This window comes from Falco biarmicus, chromosome 1 (assembly GCF_023638135.1).
Source record: "Falco biarmicus isolate bFalBia1 chromosome 1, bFalBia1.pri, whole genome shotgun sequence".
Taxonomy (NCBI): Eukaryota; Metazoa; Chordata; class Aves; order Falconiformes; family Falconidae; genus Falco; species Falco biarmicus.
This window is the reverse complement of record NC_079288.1, coordinates 12,681,933-12,698,626: the sequence shown is the minus strand read 5'-3', so window position 1 is coordinate 12,698,626 and position 16,694 is coordinate 12,681,933. Positions and strand designations below refer to the sequence as shown.

Here is a 16,694-nt window from a genome sequence, read left to right as displayed (position 1 = left end):
TCCATGTCTTAATGGATTTTTAGATGCAATACTGGCTCCTGAATCCCTGAGATCAGCCAGATTCCTTGAAGAAACAAACATGTAGTTTTCCACTGTGTTAAGAGAAGATGGACCAAATGTCTCGGGGTGGCATGAACTGCTAAGAGACATGAACTTGAAGGCTTTCCCAGAGAGTCACCTGCTTTATTTCACTTTCTTGAATGAAAAAAATTATGAGCTTTTAATATTAAGCCTAAACCCTCTGCAGGTGAGGGTATTGCAGCCAAAGTAGGATGCTCTGGCTATATAAGAGGATTAAGATCAGTGATGTATTATCAGTGATTTACCAAAAAGTAAGTTAAAATCTGTTGCGATTTAAAGTGGCATTTGGAAGATTTCTTGCATGCTGCACATAGCCAGTATACAGCCATTACTGAAGCATTCGAAATAGTGTTAAAAATCATGCATGACAACACAAATATTCTTAAAATTAGATGTTGAGCAGTAGAAGAATTCATTAACTAGAGCAGAAGCATATCAAACAAAGATGTCAGATTAAAATAATTGTACTATGAAGGCATTTCCAGCACTTCAGAGCTGTGAACTGTGTGAAAACCGAATCTGTGAACGGGAAAAAAATGCATGTTTTCCACTTGACTGTAAGCTGACTGCTAATACCTGATTGCAAGCTGAGTGTTACATAACATTCAAAAAGAAATTAAATGCCTGGAAAAACAAGTGTTTTCAAAAGATTGTATGCTGTGAACGGAAGTATATTTTTCACTAACACAGGGACCTTGAGAAATCACCAGTCAGTAGCTTGTCTGCACCAGAACCAGCAGTGCTGGACATATTTTGGTCATATCCTCCATGTAATAACAGAACATCTCCTGCCTGAGTTACTGGATGGAAGAATGATCACAAGCAGCAACCAGTGACAGACAGGAGGAAGGAAGTAACTCCAGCAGGCTTTAGAAATGGGTCATGCAGTGCTTAAAACTGCTATAAGCACATAAGCATTTGCTTGCAGGATAGTCACTAGAAATAATCCAGCATGCTACAATACATCACAAGCCACAAGAAGAGGAGAACCTACTTCTACCCCACATACAATCCCCTTGGAAAACGTTCTGTGGCTCAGCTTGGCTTACCAACCTCCTTGGCATCTGAGTTCAAGCATGTACTTGTCAGAGGCACCTTAATCAAAGGGTTAAAATGCTTTCCTCAGTCTATGGGCTCCATCAGTGGCAATCTATACATGCTGGCTGGTCTCTCCAGTTTTTCAAATAGCCAAAATATTATTTCTGATGAGCCCTCCCTGAGAGCTCAGGCCAGGCCACTCCATATAGAGCTGGCCCCTGGAGTCACTGAGCATAGCTCGTACCTTGTCTGTTATGTTCTCTCTGCTTCTGACAAACTCTCCTCGCTCAGCTGCCTCGGCCTTCTCCATCCCTGTTTGGTAAAGCCTGACCCTAGAGCTGCAGTCCTGATCCCCAACCCAAAGCTGCTTTGCTGCCAGCTGCCATTTCTGTCGTTTATTCCATGAAACGGGGCTGAGGACCTCACTCATACCCTGATACCATGGGCACTGCTGCAGGTCCTGGCCCAGCCTCAGAGCTTTACGCTGCACTTCCCACCTCTCCTTGGAAATCATTTATCTCCCCAGTGCAGGGACAGGAGACAGAAAACCAGCAAAGGCAACAGGACCAGCCCACAGCAATTCTGTCTTCAACTCGGGAGGTGCAAAATTCAGTCTGTCTCCCCTCCAGGGGGGCTCTGAGACCATGCTCCACCTAGGACCCCTCTGACCTCCTTGAACAGCCAAACACCTGACCCTTACTCTGACACCCCTGAGCTCATTTCTCAGCATCCCTTCCCAGCAGCTCATTCACTGCTGCTTGGGTTAATTGGGTTAATTGCAGGGCTGATGCTCTACGCCTCTACATAGATACAACTCACAAAATGTCTCACTGTATGTTGTTTCCCTCACTGTATTTTGTTTCCCTCAGCTCTTGACTTTTTGGGGTTTTTTTGTTTGTTTACACCAAGCCAAAGAAACCACCTCCACTACTGTTTCCTTTCACATACTGGGTTGTTGGGTTTTTTTTTCACAATTGTGGCCACACTTGCACAGTAGCAGTGCTACAGAAAGCCGACCTCAAATGCCAGTTTGCTCATCTTGAACCTCCACATGTTGTCTCTCTGGGACTACTGCCCTCTTCTATTAAACCTGCACCTTTTTTCCAAAATGAAAATATGACCAACAGTGGTTGAATACAGGCACTTTAGCTCCTAGAGCAGTATCTAATTTGTTAGAGTATCTTCCCCTACGCCTGCCCCTGACAGAGGCAGAGGTGGTCTCTGTGCTGTGGGTGACATCTGGGCTCGGTCCCCTTGGTCTTGCCACTGCCCCCACGCCCGGGTAAGGGCAGCAGTGCCCGGCGTGGGCAGGGACATGCATGGCCTCACCCCGGGGCCTACCCAGCAGGAGGGGACGCTGTGGTGACAACAAGGCAGCCAGCTGCCCCTGTCGGCCCCTCCTGCTGTGGGGCAGCAGCAGCCTTCAGGCGCCATGTGGGAGGCCTCCTTCTTCCATCCTGGGAGGAAAGCGGCCCTGGGGGGACCCTGCCAGCGCCCTGGCCACGCAGGAGCGGGTGCTGGGATACACCTCCCAGCAAGGGGCTGCAAAGCCTTCATCGTCCCTCAGGGCCTTCCCCCTGACCCCACTGCAGACACCATTGTCCCCCTGGGCGGGATGCGCAGGACAGCGAAGTGGCAGAGAGGCTGGCGGTGCCCCCAGGGTACCTGCCCACGCCATGGGCACCACAGGGCCTCCATGCACCACGGCAGCGGGGCCTGGGCAAGTGGCGAGGGGCTGCGCTCACCAGTGGGGAGGGGGCAGGTGAGACCCCTGTGAGGGGACAAGGGACCCCACTGGGGCTGGGCTTATGGGCGCTTTAAACAGGGTCAACAGCAGTGAGGTGCCATCTCCTGCTTCAGATTTAGCAAACCCCATGGCCTGCAGTCGTCGCAGCCGGGTGCCAGGTGCCATTTGAAGGATGGGCTGAGCTTCCCCAGTGCCGTCTGCTGCTTACCCACCTCCATTTGACATTTTTATCTCTTCAGGAATTTTTTTTTAGCTGCTAGGAAGAGATTGCATGAATACACACCATCTGAAGTGTTCTATGGTGTTTTCTTCAGTGACTAGATTTAAAATTAAAAAATAAAACTCCCACATGTACATTATGTAAATAAAGTGGAAAATAATTATTACGTTGTCTATTAAGGTGCTGTTAGGAGCAAGTTATACTGCATTTTGCAAGAAGCCTCTGAATCATTCTACTTTTAAAAAAGAAACCAAAACACTTGAAGAAACAGTTCATTCAATAACTATCATTCATTTGCAAGATATATGAAATAGTCTTTAATATGTGTATAAAAATATTGAGCAACTGTACAAAGCCCCAGCCACAAAGAGGATTTTATTTGGTGACAGCTACACGAGGACGGCAGGGTCTGCGATGGACAGGGCACAGCCCTCCCTGCAGCAGCCCCCCGGACGAGCATGCTTCTCCCTCGGGTCTGGCACACGGCATTCCGTGCCCGGAGGGAAACGGGCTCTCCCAAGCATGGGCTTGGCTGGGCAGCCAAGATCTGGGCAGAGCTCACCTCCAGGGAGGGAGGACCCCCTGTGCCAGGCTCTTCTCCAGCCACGCACTCATCAACAGCAAACCGGCCCTAATCCCTCAAAGAACTAAACAAATACATCAAAAAAGAAAAATTCTAGTTTCAGCCTGACCCCAGAATCCACAAGCCAACCCCATCAATCCTGCCTCAGAACAGGGCAAGCTGATATTCCTCTGGGCACACAAGATTGCTGACTTTGCACAGCGGCCATGGCTCTGTGAAACCAAAGCACCCCTGAAAAAAACTGTAGCCCTTCCTTAGCTAGAGTAAAGTTAAGCCCACCGCAGTGACCTGTTCTAAGCCATTACTAAACCAAATTTAGTTCCTACTTACCTGATGTGAGTTTTTGATAAACTCCCACGGTAAGAGTGATTTTGGATCAGACTCACCCATGGCCAGATTGGAACGCAGGCTTTGTCCCAGATTAGTTCCCCTGGTACTGTACGGTGTGGAGTCACTGACCTGGAGGAATACGTCCTGCTCTGTAGTCCTAAGACATCTGGAGCTTGAGACAACAGCAGCCCATCACAGATATTTCTGCTGTCCCAAAAAGCTGCCATGCCCCAAATCTAGTAATTTTGTATGTCAGCCACATCAAGACCCATACCAGTCATGCCACTATCTCTGACAGAGGCAGTCATTCAAAATCTAAACTTGACTGCACGTCCCTAGGGCCGTTACTGACATTTGTCCAGGTAAGCCCACGTCACTGATAACTCACTCTGCCACAAAGTTTCTGAGGTCTCTTCAGAATAGATTTCTTCTCTGTAACTTTTCGAAGCCCTGGGTTAATGGTTGGATTTGATGATCTCAAGGGTGTTTGCCAACCTAATGATTCTATGATTTTATGATTCTATGAGTAGTCTTAGCTACCTGAGCTCTTGGACAGACCCACAAAGATTCATAAGAAAACTGTAATCCATTCATATGTGGATGCATTGTGTATTATTGAACAGGCATGTTATGGTCTTTCTGAGCACCAGACCAGAAGAAAGCAAGCTCAGAACCAGACCTCTCCATCTATCCCACCTTCCCTGACATGGTTATTTATCAATCAATAACTCCATATGTTGCATCTAGCCAAATATATAGTCCAAAAATTCTGCATTCCATACTAAACTGCAGACACATGTACAGGATACCTACATTTCTCTACATTTTCTAGACATTAAAAAAAAACCAAAAACAAACAACAAAAATTTACAAGTGATCAAAAAAGCAGAAACAGCTTTGGAAATGAGGCAGTTTTTTCTTTCCGCTGAAGAAGGCAGGTGATAGTTCAGCTTGTTGGTTCTGCTAGCGCATCAGCTTGCTAAGGCAGCTCTCAGAGACCTGTAAAGGAATGGTCAATCCCCATATGGTCCCAGCTGGCAGAAGCTTAATCGTTAATGATGTAAGCATTGGTTTTCACCAAGGTGTTACATCTAGAACGGTAAGACATATCTTCATATACTACATTTGGTTTTCTTTTCTGGAAATATTTCTTCATCTGCAAAACAAAGCAAACAAGTATTCAGAACAGAGCTTTAAAAGACCCCAACCAAGGATTTGATTTACATCTTAGGGGTTCACCTGTTTGAAGTGGAAATGTACTTTTTAAATTCCTCTCATAACCCAATGAGGTCTTAGAGGATTAGATGGGAATTATCAACCTATTTATTTAACTTTCTATTGTCAGTCTGACGTAATTTCATGAAAAGTTCCTTCAAGAGTTGGATGGAACCGTGGGCCCAGCATAAATAAGGCTTATCCACAGCTTGCTGCTGATAACACAGGAGACCAGTTCCCACAGGGCCTCTTGGCTTTGCCAGAATGATATTGTACTACTTGTTTTTAGCAGTACTGAAGCCATACGTGGAGGGACCAGATAGTAGCCTGGTTGGTGACTCATACTCTGTTGATTCTGGGTAATCCCTATGGTGCAGAAAGATCTATCAGAGACAAATAATTTCTGGGAACTTTCTGCAGAATATGAATGTAAATAATCCCAGTCAAGGAAAAATTTCTTGGTCACCTTTCTTTCTAGGACAGGACAAAATTATTTTTCTAATGCTACTTTCAGACATTAGGCTGACTGTTTGTTGTCCTTGTATCCCCCTCCAACCATTATCTCCCACCTGTTACAAGATGGATATACGTAGCTTCATTCCCAAATGAAAAAAAAAAAAAAAAAAAGGCAGCAAAACAGGACAGTGAGGTACTCTGTTCAGAGAAATACATGCAACACAGGGCTGCGGTCTTGACTGCCAATTTTACAAGCTTACTTGGTATTTGTTCTCAAAAGGCAGACTATGTTATTTACTGGGTTACAGAAACATAAGATGACAGTTTTTACTGCTGAGAGTTACAGCTGGGAGACATTAAACAAGGGCAAAGAGGAGACAATAGAAATTCATGATTCCTTAGGTTTATCAAATGTCTGCTTGACTCAGTCACTATTTACAAATAATATCAAAGGCACCTATTCACTCAACCTGGATTCAGTTTTGCTTTGGTATGGTAACAACATACTTACATCGACATGATACAAGCTGCAGCATATCAGTGCAGAAAACAGTAGCGCTACCAGGATGCTAAGAGTATAGATGCCCCAGGAACTACTACTGCAGTCTGTCTGCTCCGCTTCTGCATGTAAAATTATATTATTAATATAAATATGAAGAAGTGGAATTCTATTTTTATTATGAAAAAAATATTTACTGATCAGCAAGAAATCAGATATCAACAGCATACTACATAGCCAGAATTCTCATCCCATTAGTATTCTCACTGGCATTCCCTGTGCTCTTCTAGAGGCTGGTAATGACTGCAGGTGGCATGTGAAGAGTCCATGAGGAGCACTCAACAAAGGCCATAGCTTCCATGGCACTGATCAGAAGTAGGACCACACACGTAACGGAAACAAAAGATGTTTTACTGCAGTATTACAGCAACGCTGCGGGTTCAGCCGGGAGTACGTAGGGATTGTAAAACAGGTAGGTTTGCAAGCAGTACAGACAGAAGTAGGAGGTTACTGTGATCAGAAGTATATACACTGAGCAGAACAGTGTTAGTGGAAAGGGTTACAATTCTCTAAAACCTCAATTAATCTATATCCGAGTAACACAATATCTAGTAATCACCCAATTTCTTTGATGTGCAGCCGTTGTTTTCCCCAACTCACATTACTGAGTTGTTACACCAGTTATGAATGAGACCACAGACTTTTTTGAAGACTGCAGATAGATCCTTTGCAAGTCTTAGGACCTATGTAAACCTTATTTTAATTACCCAAAGTTCTCATCAAAGCCCAATGCACAGCATTAAACGGCATCAGTAAGATCAAAATCAAGCAGTATGTTGCTGGTTTTGTTTTCAACTTAGCAAATGGTTACAACACCATCCTGCAGGAGAATTAAAACCCATGTCTTTGGAATTATGCTTACAGTGTGCTCACTGTATAATAAGGGTATGTGAGATCATCCCTGCTATTATCTGTGGTACTTTAAGAAAATGCCTGAGGACTTGTTCTGTGCTCCCTAGTGTGACCTAGTTTAAACACAAAGGCTCGCTATAGGGAATGGTTTCTAAAAGACATTTATGTCACATTATGGTCAGAGAACAGATGCTAAAAATACGGATTCATTTCCCCAAATTGGCAGATTATTCGCAGACACATTGAAGTGTTTGTGGTCTGATTTTGACCTTTGGGGTTTTTTAAGATGCAGGATTATAGCAAGCTTTCTCTTTCATAACTCCCCGCTGGCTGTACAAGGCAGGTAGAAACGTAGTGCCTGTTTCTGTGTTCTAGTACAACAGGGCACAGAGGAGTCTGAGCACACTCTCCGAACCTTCCCAGGTACTGGAAGAAGTCTAGCCATGGGTTAGGGCTCTACCTGTCCTGACTGAAGTTCTGCAAGCTTTTAGTCCACCTTTTGTATTACAACATGCCTATAATTACTTATGATTAAAGAAGGAGAAGGATAGTACCTTTAATCAACAGCATAGTGCCACTGCCGTCTGCTGAGATGGAAGAGAAATTTTCCATCACCACAGCACATACATATATATCACTGTCATTTTTCCTTAGGTTGTGTAGAGTTATCACTATTTTATGTTCTTCCTTTGAATACTCCAAGCGATTAGCAAAACCAGGAGAAATACTTGTGGTCTGATTTGAAATATATAGCACTCTTTCAGGCTGCACGCGAGTCTTGAGCAAGTAGATCTCTTCATCTTCCTGCGAGCTTTTCAACGCACAGGTGATGTTGATCGACTGGCCTTGCTGAGGATTGACGTAGAGCGGTGACTGTTCAATAACTCCACTGGTTCTAGCTAAAAACAGGAGACATTAACGGCTACCACATACTTAGCGCAGTGAATTTTAACGAGAGGAGCAAATACAGAGGTCAAAGACAGAAAGAACAGGTCACAGAAATTTGGGTAAAATGATTTTTTTCAAAGGCTACCTTTACGCATGTGTTGAAAAGAAAGATACATTTCAGTACACCCTGGCATCTTTTCCTGCCCCGGGATGTGAAAGTAAGACTGACTTAACAGGTTTACCTGGTTGTAAAGGGTCTCACCTACCTAAACAATAAATTTACTGAACTCTTCTAAGGGAATACAGAGCTTCGTCAGCTTGCCCCTGAGACGTGGCCTGTTGCCTGCTTCTCAAGTGAGATTAAGCCATAGAAAGATCTGGGGACTATCGGTCTGGGTGAAGTCATACAATGTGGGTGCCATCAATGTTGAAAATGGTCTTCAAAAAGCTGTTATTGACAGCTTGCTGTCCAGCTGGGCAGACACTTCATTCAATTCCTCTGAGAACAGGCTTTGTTCCTTTTGACATTATCATTAACGTGGATGAAGGAATGAAGATAGAATTTATCATATTTGCACAAGAGAGAATTCTGGGAAGTTTGTAAGTATTTTAGAGAAGAGGATCAGAACCAAGAACAGATAAAGGCATTTTAATAAAATAATTTGGAGAAACAGGACATAATCAAGAAGTTGGAATTCATTTGGGAAAACACAGTCAAGAAGTTTGAAAAGAGAAGCCAAAGGAAGGACATTATAAGTTTTCATAGCTACAGATGACTGCTACTGACCCATCAATTAGGTTTTGCATGCCTTAGGGACAGGAAAGGAAGAAAACCTTGAAAACTTTTGGTAAAGGTATTTCAGGTTAGATCAGGTTACTCATCAGAAGGGTAGGTACATAGAGGAATAAGCTGCCCAAGAATATTGTGGATTCAACTCTCTTCTAATTAAAAAAAAAAAAAGAAAAAAAAAGAAAAAGAAAAACAAAAGTAAATTAAATGACAGAAAATTTCTTCCCCTAACCAGAAATGATTGCCAAAAGGAGCATTTGTGCCCATTCATCAACTGTTTGTTAAGAAGAGAAAAAAAACAGATCTATCAGCTTACGCCCAACTTGCACGCCCTGCCTGACACTAGTGTCCCAATTATTATTGATTTGTCATTTAAGATTAAATAGTAAAAACAAAAGAGATTTGCAGAAATTGCTACCAAAAAAAAAGGCTTGTTGTTTTGCTAGTTACTTAGAGAGATCTGATGATGGTTTTGGAAAGCACTGCGGGTCTGCAGTTTCCAAACTGCAGCAGCAACCTATGACTTATTGTCTACATGGGCTGCAAAACCTACAGCTAGGATTAAATTAGTCATGAATTGATGTCCTAGGGGTTTTCTTGGGACTGTTCTATCTAATGTGTTTTCTTCATCTTTTCAGGGAACAGACCCACACTTTCCTTCAAATCAGTATGTTGACTGAGCAGAAATGAGTAAAATTCTGTCACTCTCCCTCCCATTATGCTTTCTTCCAATCTTTGATTTAAAATATGTATCTGTATTTATTAATTCATGACTCAAAAGGTGAAATACCTTTTACCAGTACTATGGTTGTCTTCCCACTCAGCGTTTTGTGGTGGTCTTTGCTTTTAACAAACTTAATGCATAAGTAGATATTGGAATCAGATTCCTGTACATTGTGCAGAGTTATCCTGAGATTCCCTCCTTCCATTGAATACTTGGTGCGATTAGCCAAAGCAGGAAAGATATATGAAGTATTCAGCTTGGAAACATATATCACATTGATTGGCTGTATGCTAGTTCTCAAGTATGTTCCCACTTCATTTTCTGAAACTTTCATTGAGCAAGTTATGCTGATGGAGTCTCCTTCCCAAACACTGATAACGTCTGCTGACTGTTCATTTTCTTCACCTAAAAATAAGAAAAGCAATTGAAATTACAGTATCAGAGTTCTTCTTGATCTGTTAACATCAAAATAGTTTTCAAAACCAACTACTCCATCAACAGAACCACTCTGTAAGACTGGACTGTAGTTTTGCTATCCTGTAAATATCATCTTGGCTGTCCTGAAACCTATCGCATCTTTCATGATCATTGACCTGTGCAACTCAACATCTCTCCAAAGCTTAAAAGACCTTGCGAAAAAGTGGCTTCTGTTGCTCACGAAAAAAATATAGTCTGCTCTGTAGATTCCCAGAATGATCCATCAGTTCTCAAAATAAAAGGTTTACTGAACTCAGCACAATAACTGGAGCTGGCTGAGGATCTAAATCTGAAATTCAAAGGTATCAAAAAGGCAGAGTATGGAAGAAAATTACAATTTTTTTTAGAAAGAAGGTTTTAGCAACATCAGGAAACTGGATAGTGTAGCCTCATAGAAAGAGAAATACAGAAGGTATAACTCCAGCTTATAGTAAGAAACAAAGATATAAAAATATATAACAAGACCCTGTGAGTTCTCTAATGACTTTAATATCCAAAGAAACTGAACAGTAAGTGCTTGTGCAATGTATACCAAGAAAGAGAGGGATCAAATGGGAAACGCCTAAAAGAAATTACATTAAAAGCAAGAGAAGAAAAATTAAATGTTGGTTATTGCATATCTAGGACAAACATAGTATAGAAAGGGTAGAATTATTCAGTGTTGACAAGCAAATTAAGGATCCCTACATACTTAAAACTATTTTAATAAGGGAACAAACACAGAAGTCAAACACAGAAAGGACAGATCATGGGAGTTTACATACAGTAGGTCAATCCATCCTGACCAGACATGAGGACATTTCTCCTACAACACTTAAGAAACAGAATTAAGGCAACTCAGGAGTTATCAGCAATTACCTTACAAAGCGGCAGAGAAATGGGTGATGAAGAAAGCCAGAGAAGCACAGAGCACTCAGCCTTTACAAGCGGGTAGGGAAAGCTCGGGAAATTAATCTCCATCAGCCTAAAAATCAGTACTTCTAAGCTGATCCACATTTACATGATCTAAGGACCCACGCAGCTAATGATAAGCAGCCATTGCCCATCAATTGTTTAATCCAAAAGACTGAGGTAGAAGTTCAAAAGTTAATTTATATTTGAAGAAATTGGTATTGACTTCTCAACAACCAATAACTAAAGAATGGCAAAGACACTCAAAACAAATATTCTCATCAGTTTCCCTGCATCTTCTTTCCAGACATGTTGATTGATGGATAATATTTTTTTCCTAAGGCACCATCCTTTCCAGTTATTGTCAATAGTCGTGGGGGGGAAGGACTGACTGTTTGGACACATCTTTTTCCTCAGCCTGTTCTCCTCAGAGATTCACACTCTTTTCCCCCAAGTATGCCTCCAGCTTGTATTCTCAATAGCCACGACAACATTTAGCACTAGATATTTCTAGTAAAGTTTTATTACCTTCAATAATAAAGCCCCTAGTAAATATCAATAGCCATTTCTATCCAGTAGTGAGCTCCCCTGTCAAGCTTAATGGTACAGATACAGTTCATGTTGAATTACTGGGAAAACAGCTTCCACTCTTTCTACAGAGAGTAATTTCTGTGTAGAAAAGAAAACTTCTGATCACAATAAATTTTTAATTTTTTTCTAAAAAATAATTCAATAATTTCAGAGAATGTTTTTAAAAGTTCCACCTGGTTTTGCTAATGGGGAATTTGCCAGGAACCTTTTAAGATGATAGACTGGGGCGGGGGGGAGCAAGGAAGAAAAAATATTGAAACTTGTGAAACGTAAGATCATCTATGATGTACGTACCATTTTGGCCAGGGAAGCACAGGAGAAGCAGAAGAAAGACACACACAGTTGGGAGACACGATATCTGCAGCATTTTCAAAGGTCTTTTTAGTTGTTCTCTATTATCTCACTGATGAGTTAAAGACCTGAAGAAAGGGTTGTGGGCCACAAGTTGGCCTGACCTCTTCCAGCTACATCAGCTGTCTACTCAAAGAAGTTAGCAATATGCTTCTTTTGCCTTAGTATCACAACAAAAGTGACAGAGAGGGGGAAGAGAGATTTCTCTTGAGAGGCGGATCTCGGGTTTGATTTCACACTTAAAACGCCCACCACTTCCTACTGCCAAACAACCCCCAGCCCTGAGGGCAGGATTAGAGTCCGTACAGTGAGCACCTACCTTCCCTTTACAGTCAACTGAGAAAAGGCAGGCTCAAAGTTGCTGTTTACAGTGCCAAAGTCAGGCAATTATCTCCCAGTTGCGGCCTTACTGGAAATGCAGGCACTTGGTACAATCAACTCAGTCTGTCAGTGCTCCCAGGCTGCCTGGCTGGTGGCTGCAAACACAAAAATCTTGGCTTTGTAAGGAGCAAGTAGATGAGAGATGCTCCATTACTTCAGGTATACAAACCCCGCTCACAAAACTGCAGGTCTGATCTGCACCTTGGCAATGTCAAAGTGCATCATTTCCAGGCAACAGTATGGTACGTACCTCTGGCGTGCCTCCTGGTTTCACATTTAATAACGCATTTTCTATAGTGTCTGCAGTACACCAGAGCTGCTAACCACCAGCTCGGCTACAATTCACATGCAGATCCAGCTCCCTCCCTGATAGGATGAAAAGCTCTTCCTGCAGGCAGGAAAGAGGGTGTTCTCGATGAGTTTCTTAAATGCTTGAAAGCTTAGAAATTTCATCAGTTACTGTAAAGAAAACAGATTTCAGGCAGGTTGTGAAATGAGCTTTCATTTCTCTGCAAAGCTCACTACGGGGTACAAAAGAAGATGCCAGGAGACATCTCTTACTCCCGGTCTTTGCTTTTGCAATATTTAAGTAGTGAATCATCATGACAACAATACTGGATTATAAGTTTGGGAACCATGTGATGGTGATGCTTTTAAAAAGAGATTAACATGTCAAATAACAATACAATCAACACAGGGTTATCCATGAATAGCCAGGTTTTAAACTAATGTTTTATTGTGATGAGTATAGTAACACAAAACAACAACAACAACAACAACATCAAAGTGAAATTGCAACTATCAAATTATGGCATTTGGCAAATCAGACCACTTTGTATCTTTAGTAATTTTTTATTTCATTAGCAATTATTTGTCTATATTTGTATATTGCAAAACAACACAAAGCAGTTGCTGAGAACGAACACTGCAGATCTTTAAAGCTACCTTGAACAGTTTTTCCTGAGGCATGGGATGATTGGTGTCTACCAGCACAACACGGCTCAGGAGGGGCAAAGTGAAACAGTTGCTAGTGATGCCTCTGAATATCACAGTCTGCATATTCAGTACGAAGAAGAGATATAAATGAAAGTGTGCTTGTGTGAGCCGTAAAAATGGGTCTGAGATTTATGTCTTGTGACTAATTTAGCTAAGGAACTGTCACTGGGCAGAGGTGTCCATAGAAACTTTCTCCTCAAAACACACCCAGCTCTCTGGCCCCAGCTGGTGTTAAAAAGTAGAAATTAAACCTGCACGTCATTCAGCCTGAATCCCTCAAGTTAATACAATGTGAGTTCTCAAGTGTCACTTTGTTCCTTCTCTGAAGAACCCAAAATCCGAGTTTATACCAAAACCACCCAGTGTCAGCACCCGATTTAAATACCATATATACACGCACACATAGATTTTTCCACACGTGGACGCATTTGGTTTTCTCATTAAAAGGTCATACAAAAGAACTGCCATGGCCTTCAATGTTAAGATGGTGTTTTTCTAGATAGAGGAAGATAATGTGTACCTCACTGGAAGTCTCCAGAAGCACAGTGGACAGATTAATCGCGTAAAATGGAACACTTGGCACTTCTTCAGAGACACCCACAGCAATGACTTAGAGCAGAGCGGAACAGAACCAAAAGCAACACCCATGACAGCTGCTGTGGTGCCAAAAAGCGAAAGGCCCATACCCGCCATGAGTGCTCTTTTCCCAAGCTATAGCAGCAGATACATTATTTCCTAAAAAAAGTATGGCTTTTATCTCAAACCAACCTCTTCCTCCCTCCTTTTAGGTACACATCTACACCATCGCAAGCTTACAGAAGCCCTCTTCCAGGAAAGGACAGGAACTGCAATTGTGCTAAGGCACTGTATAAAAAGTCTTTTTCCTTCTATCTCTAAATCCTTGCACAGTCTGGACTCTTTACAGGTAACCTTAGCTTTGGCTTATTGGATAAGCATACAACATTCATCATGTTATAACAGAGTTCACAACTGGATCAGTCAAAATAACATTCAGTAAAAAAAGTCTTTGAATAGCTGGGGACTGTCACCTCTTCATAAAGTTTTGACTGCATTACACCACATTAAAATTGAAAAGACAAAATCCAACAAATAAGCTGAGAATCGATTTAAAAGGGTATCTTAGATCAGCATGAGTGTAAAGCCTCTACTGGGGAGGGAAAAAAACCAACCTATAACAACACTAGTCTCCTGTGCCAAACAAGAGCTAAATTTAAGCACAGAGGCTTTTCTGTATTTCTAAAATTAATTAATAACATTTTTTTGGATGTCTTTCATTATGAACCTTTCCCTTTAGATCTGACTGTAGCAAATTTCAGGAGTCACACACATTACATCCTTTGAGATTTCCTGCTGCAAGTTTCAGCAACAGATTTATGGGTAATTAAAGCTTGTAAAAATGATTCAGCAAGTATTCAAACTGTTTTATGGATCTGCTTTTCTAATTGTGCTGCTGCTGATTTTTGCTCAAAAGCCTGATGCTAGATTAGGTCTAATGCAAAGTTTTGAGGATTTCTTCAAATTAAGCATGAACAATAAATCATTTGAAGCTGACATACCACCTGTGCACTACCAAATGGGGATCCCTGAAGTGCAATATTCATCACATACTGTCTGCACACAGGATACCCAAACCTGTCTTCAGATGCAGAAATATACTGTAGTCTTTTCTGATAAGGAAACGAAGTGGGCACATCAATATGCTTTCCCACCCACTGGAATCACTGTTGAAAGTGTCCTATGTTAGAATTGCCAGTATTATGACCTAGTCTCTCAGGGAGATTGACATCATACTTCTTTTCAGCCTGGAAGGGGCCATGGCTTCCATGGCCCAATGCTGTTTCTGAGGGAGCTGGATATTGCCCTCTCATCCACCCTTGCACAGGAACAAGAGGAGATGTCCTCAACCTGCAGCTGGCTGCAAAATCAAATGTCTGTTCAAAAGGTCAAACCCCTCTAATTCAACAAACCAGTCACCTGTACAAAATGCTTTTTTAGATGTAAAGACCACCCAGGAGTTAAAAAAATAAAGACCTATGGGCATGCTATCACATTACAAAATTGAAGACATGCAGAGAACCTCAGGGTTCAACACATCCTTATTGAGCACAAATACAGTTCTCTGAAGAATTTCAGATGAACTGATGGTTTCAATCATGAAAATCATTGAGAGAATTCAGCTGGTTTAAACCTGTGTGCTGGGCCATCCACACATCTTGCAATGACTGCTGTCCTGAGCAAAGCACCAGGAAAGGATGGGAGATCCAAGGAGCTTTTCATGTCACTTGTGAAGGCCTGCAGCTGGACAACTGTGGCAATCACAGTCCTCAGTGAACATGTGGATTTGATGAAGGTACATTTGTGAAAAGTACCATGAGGTCTCATATAAAATGAGGTCTGTTTGTCCAGCTGCATGTTGTACACCGTTACTGAGGAGCATGCTGCTGGCTTGGAGGTCTTGTTTGTAGAAGTTTTTCAGGTACAAGGTTTTACATGTCAGGATGCCATCTGGTTTTTCTAACAGCTGCAGAATTGAAGGAAAAGTATTTGTGAGGCCACCAAAGGCACAGGATGATTTCAGTGAGAATTATAATCAATCCAATTGTATGAGTTTAAGCTTGGAAATCTCGAGTGTGAAGTTCTCAAGGCAGCTACTCTGTCCTATCCGCTCCTGGGCGACCCCTTGCTCTAAAAGGTGAAAGGATTGCAGCTTCGGTGCCCAGTGAGCTCTTGGCATCTCTGCTGAGCCCCTGCCCTGGCTGCTACGGCTTGTCAGCTTTTGCCTTGGAGGTGCTCTGGGACAGGCCCCAAACACCACTGAGCACTACGCCACAGGGCAGTGCCTCAGGGCAGCCGCTAGTGATATAAGTTTTTTACCTATGCATTAATGTATCTATTAGTATGTCTTAAAACAATAACTGCAGTGAGACTAGCGTTGTGTTACCTTACTGGGTTTCGCAAGCACTTACAGAACTCCTATTTTTCAGATAACCTTGCGTTTTATCTAACTGTAGATGTTCAAACAACTCAGCTTGTTCTCATTGGCTTCCTGTAGCATTACTAGAGAGAAACAAGTACCTTCACAAGGTAATTCATCTGTTTAATCTTCAAACAATTTTAAGGTGAAATGAATCATCTTCTCAAGACAGCTATTTCTCTCCATTCACTAGGAAGGGAGCACTAGATAAAAATCTTAGGCTTCAACTAACTTCTAGCCAATCAGTTAAACTTAAACAAATCCAGATTTAGACATTTAATTCTTAGACTCTTAGAAAGAAACAACCAACATTTGTTTCTAAAGGACTAGTTCGGTAATGAGAGATGTCTCGGCTTCTGGCATTACACAAGGTCCCATAAACCCTGGAGCCAAGTTGGCTACAGGATGTGGGGAGGACGCTGTATGTCAGGGTCAAGAGGCATCTGCAGAAGCATGTAAATGATCAACACATGAGTACTGGAACCACCGCAAAGTCATGCAGGAGCTAAGATCTATTGACTCTGACTTG

At 42.1% G+C, this 16,694-nt stretch overlaps 2 protein-coding genes across 9 annotated transcripts in view; both read right to left on the bottom strand.

Annotated features, from left to right (window-relative positions):
• Positions 1–3,375: 3,375 nt before the first annotated feature.
• Positions 3,376–11,978, bottom strand: LOC130159414 (uncharacterized). Its single transcript, XM_056361033.1, has 5 exons — positions 11,737–11,978; positions 9,550–9,888; positions 7,636–7,980; positions 6,182–6,291; positions 3,376–5,155 (listed from the first exon to the last, which is right to left on the bottom strand). Exons 1-5 carry the CDS (start codon positions 11,807–11,809, stop codon positions 5,045–5,047), a joined length of 978 nt encoding a protein of 325 aa, XP_056217008.1. The 5' UTR covers positions 11,810–11,978; the 3' UTR covers positions 3,376–5,044.
• A 910-nt stretch (positions 11,979–12,888) lies between these two features.
• LOC130159419 (uncharacterized) overlaps positions 12,889–16,694 on the bottom strand; it is a 35,698-nt gene continuing 31,892 nt past the window's right edge. For all 8 annotated transcript variants that reach the window (XM_056361053.1, XM_056361092.1, XM_056361111.1 and 5 more), the window contains one exon: positions 12,889–15,712. In XM_056361053.1, coding sequence (XP_056217028.1) covers positions 15,706–15,712 — 7 coding nt within the window. In that variant the 3' untranslated portion in view covers positions 12,889–15,705. The remainder of the gene's footprint in view (positions 15,713–16,694) is intronic.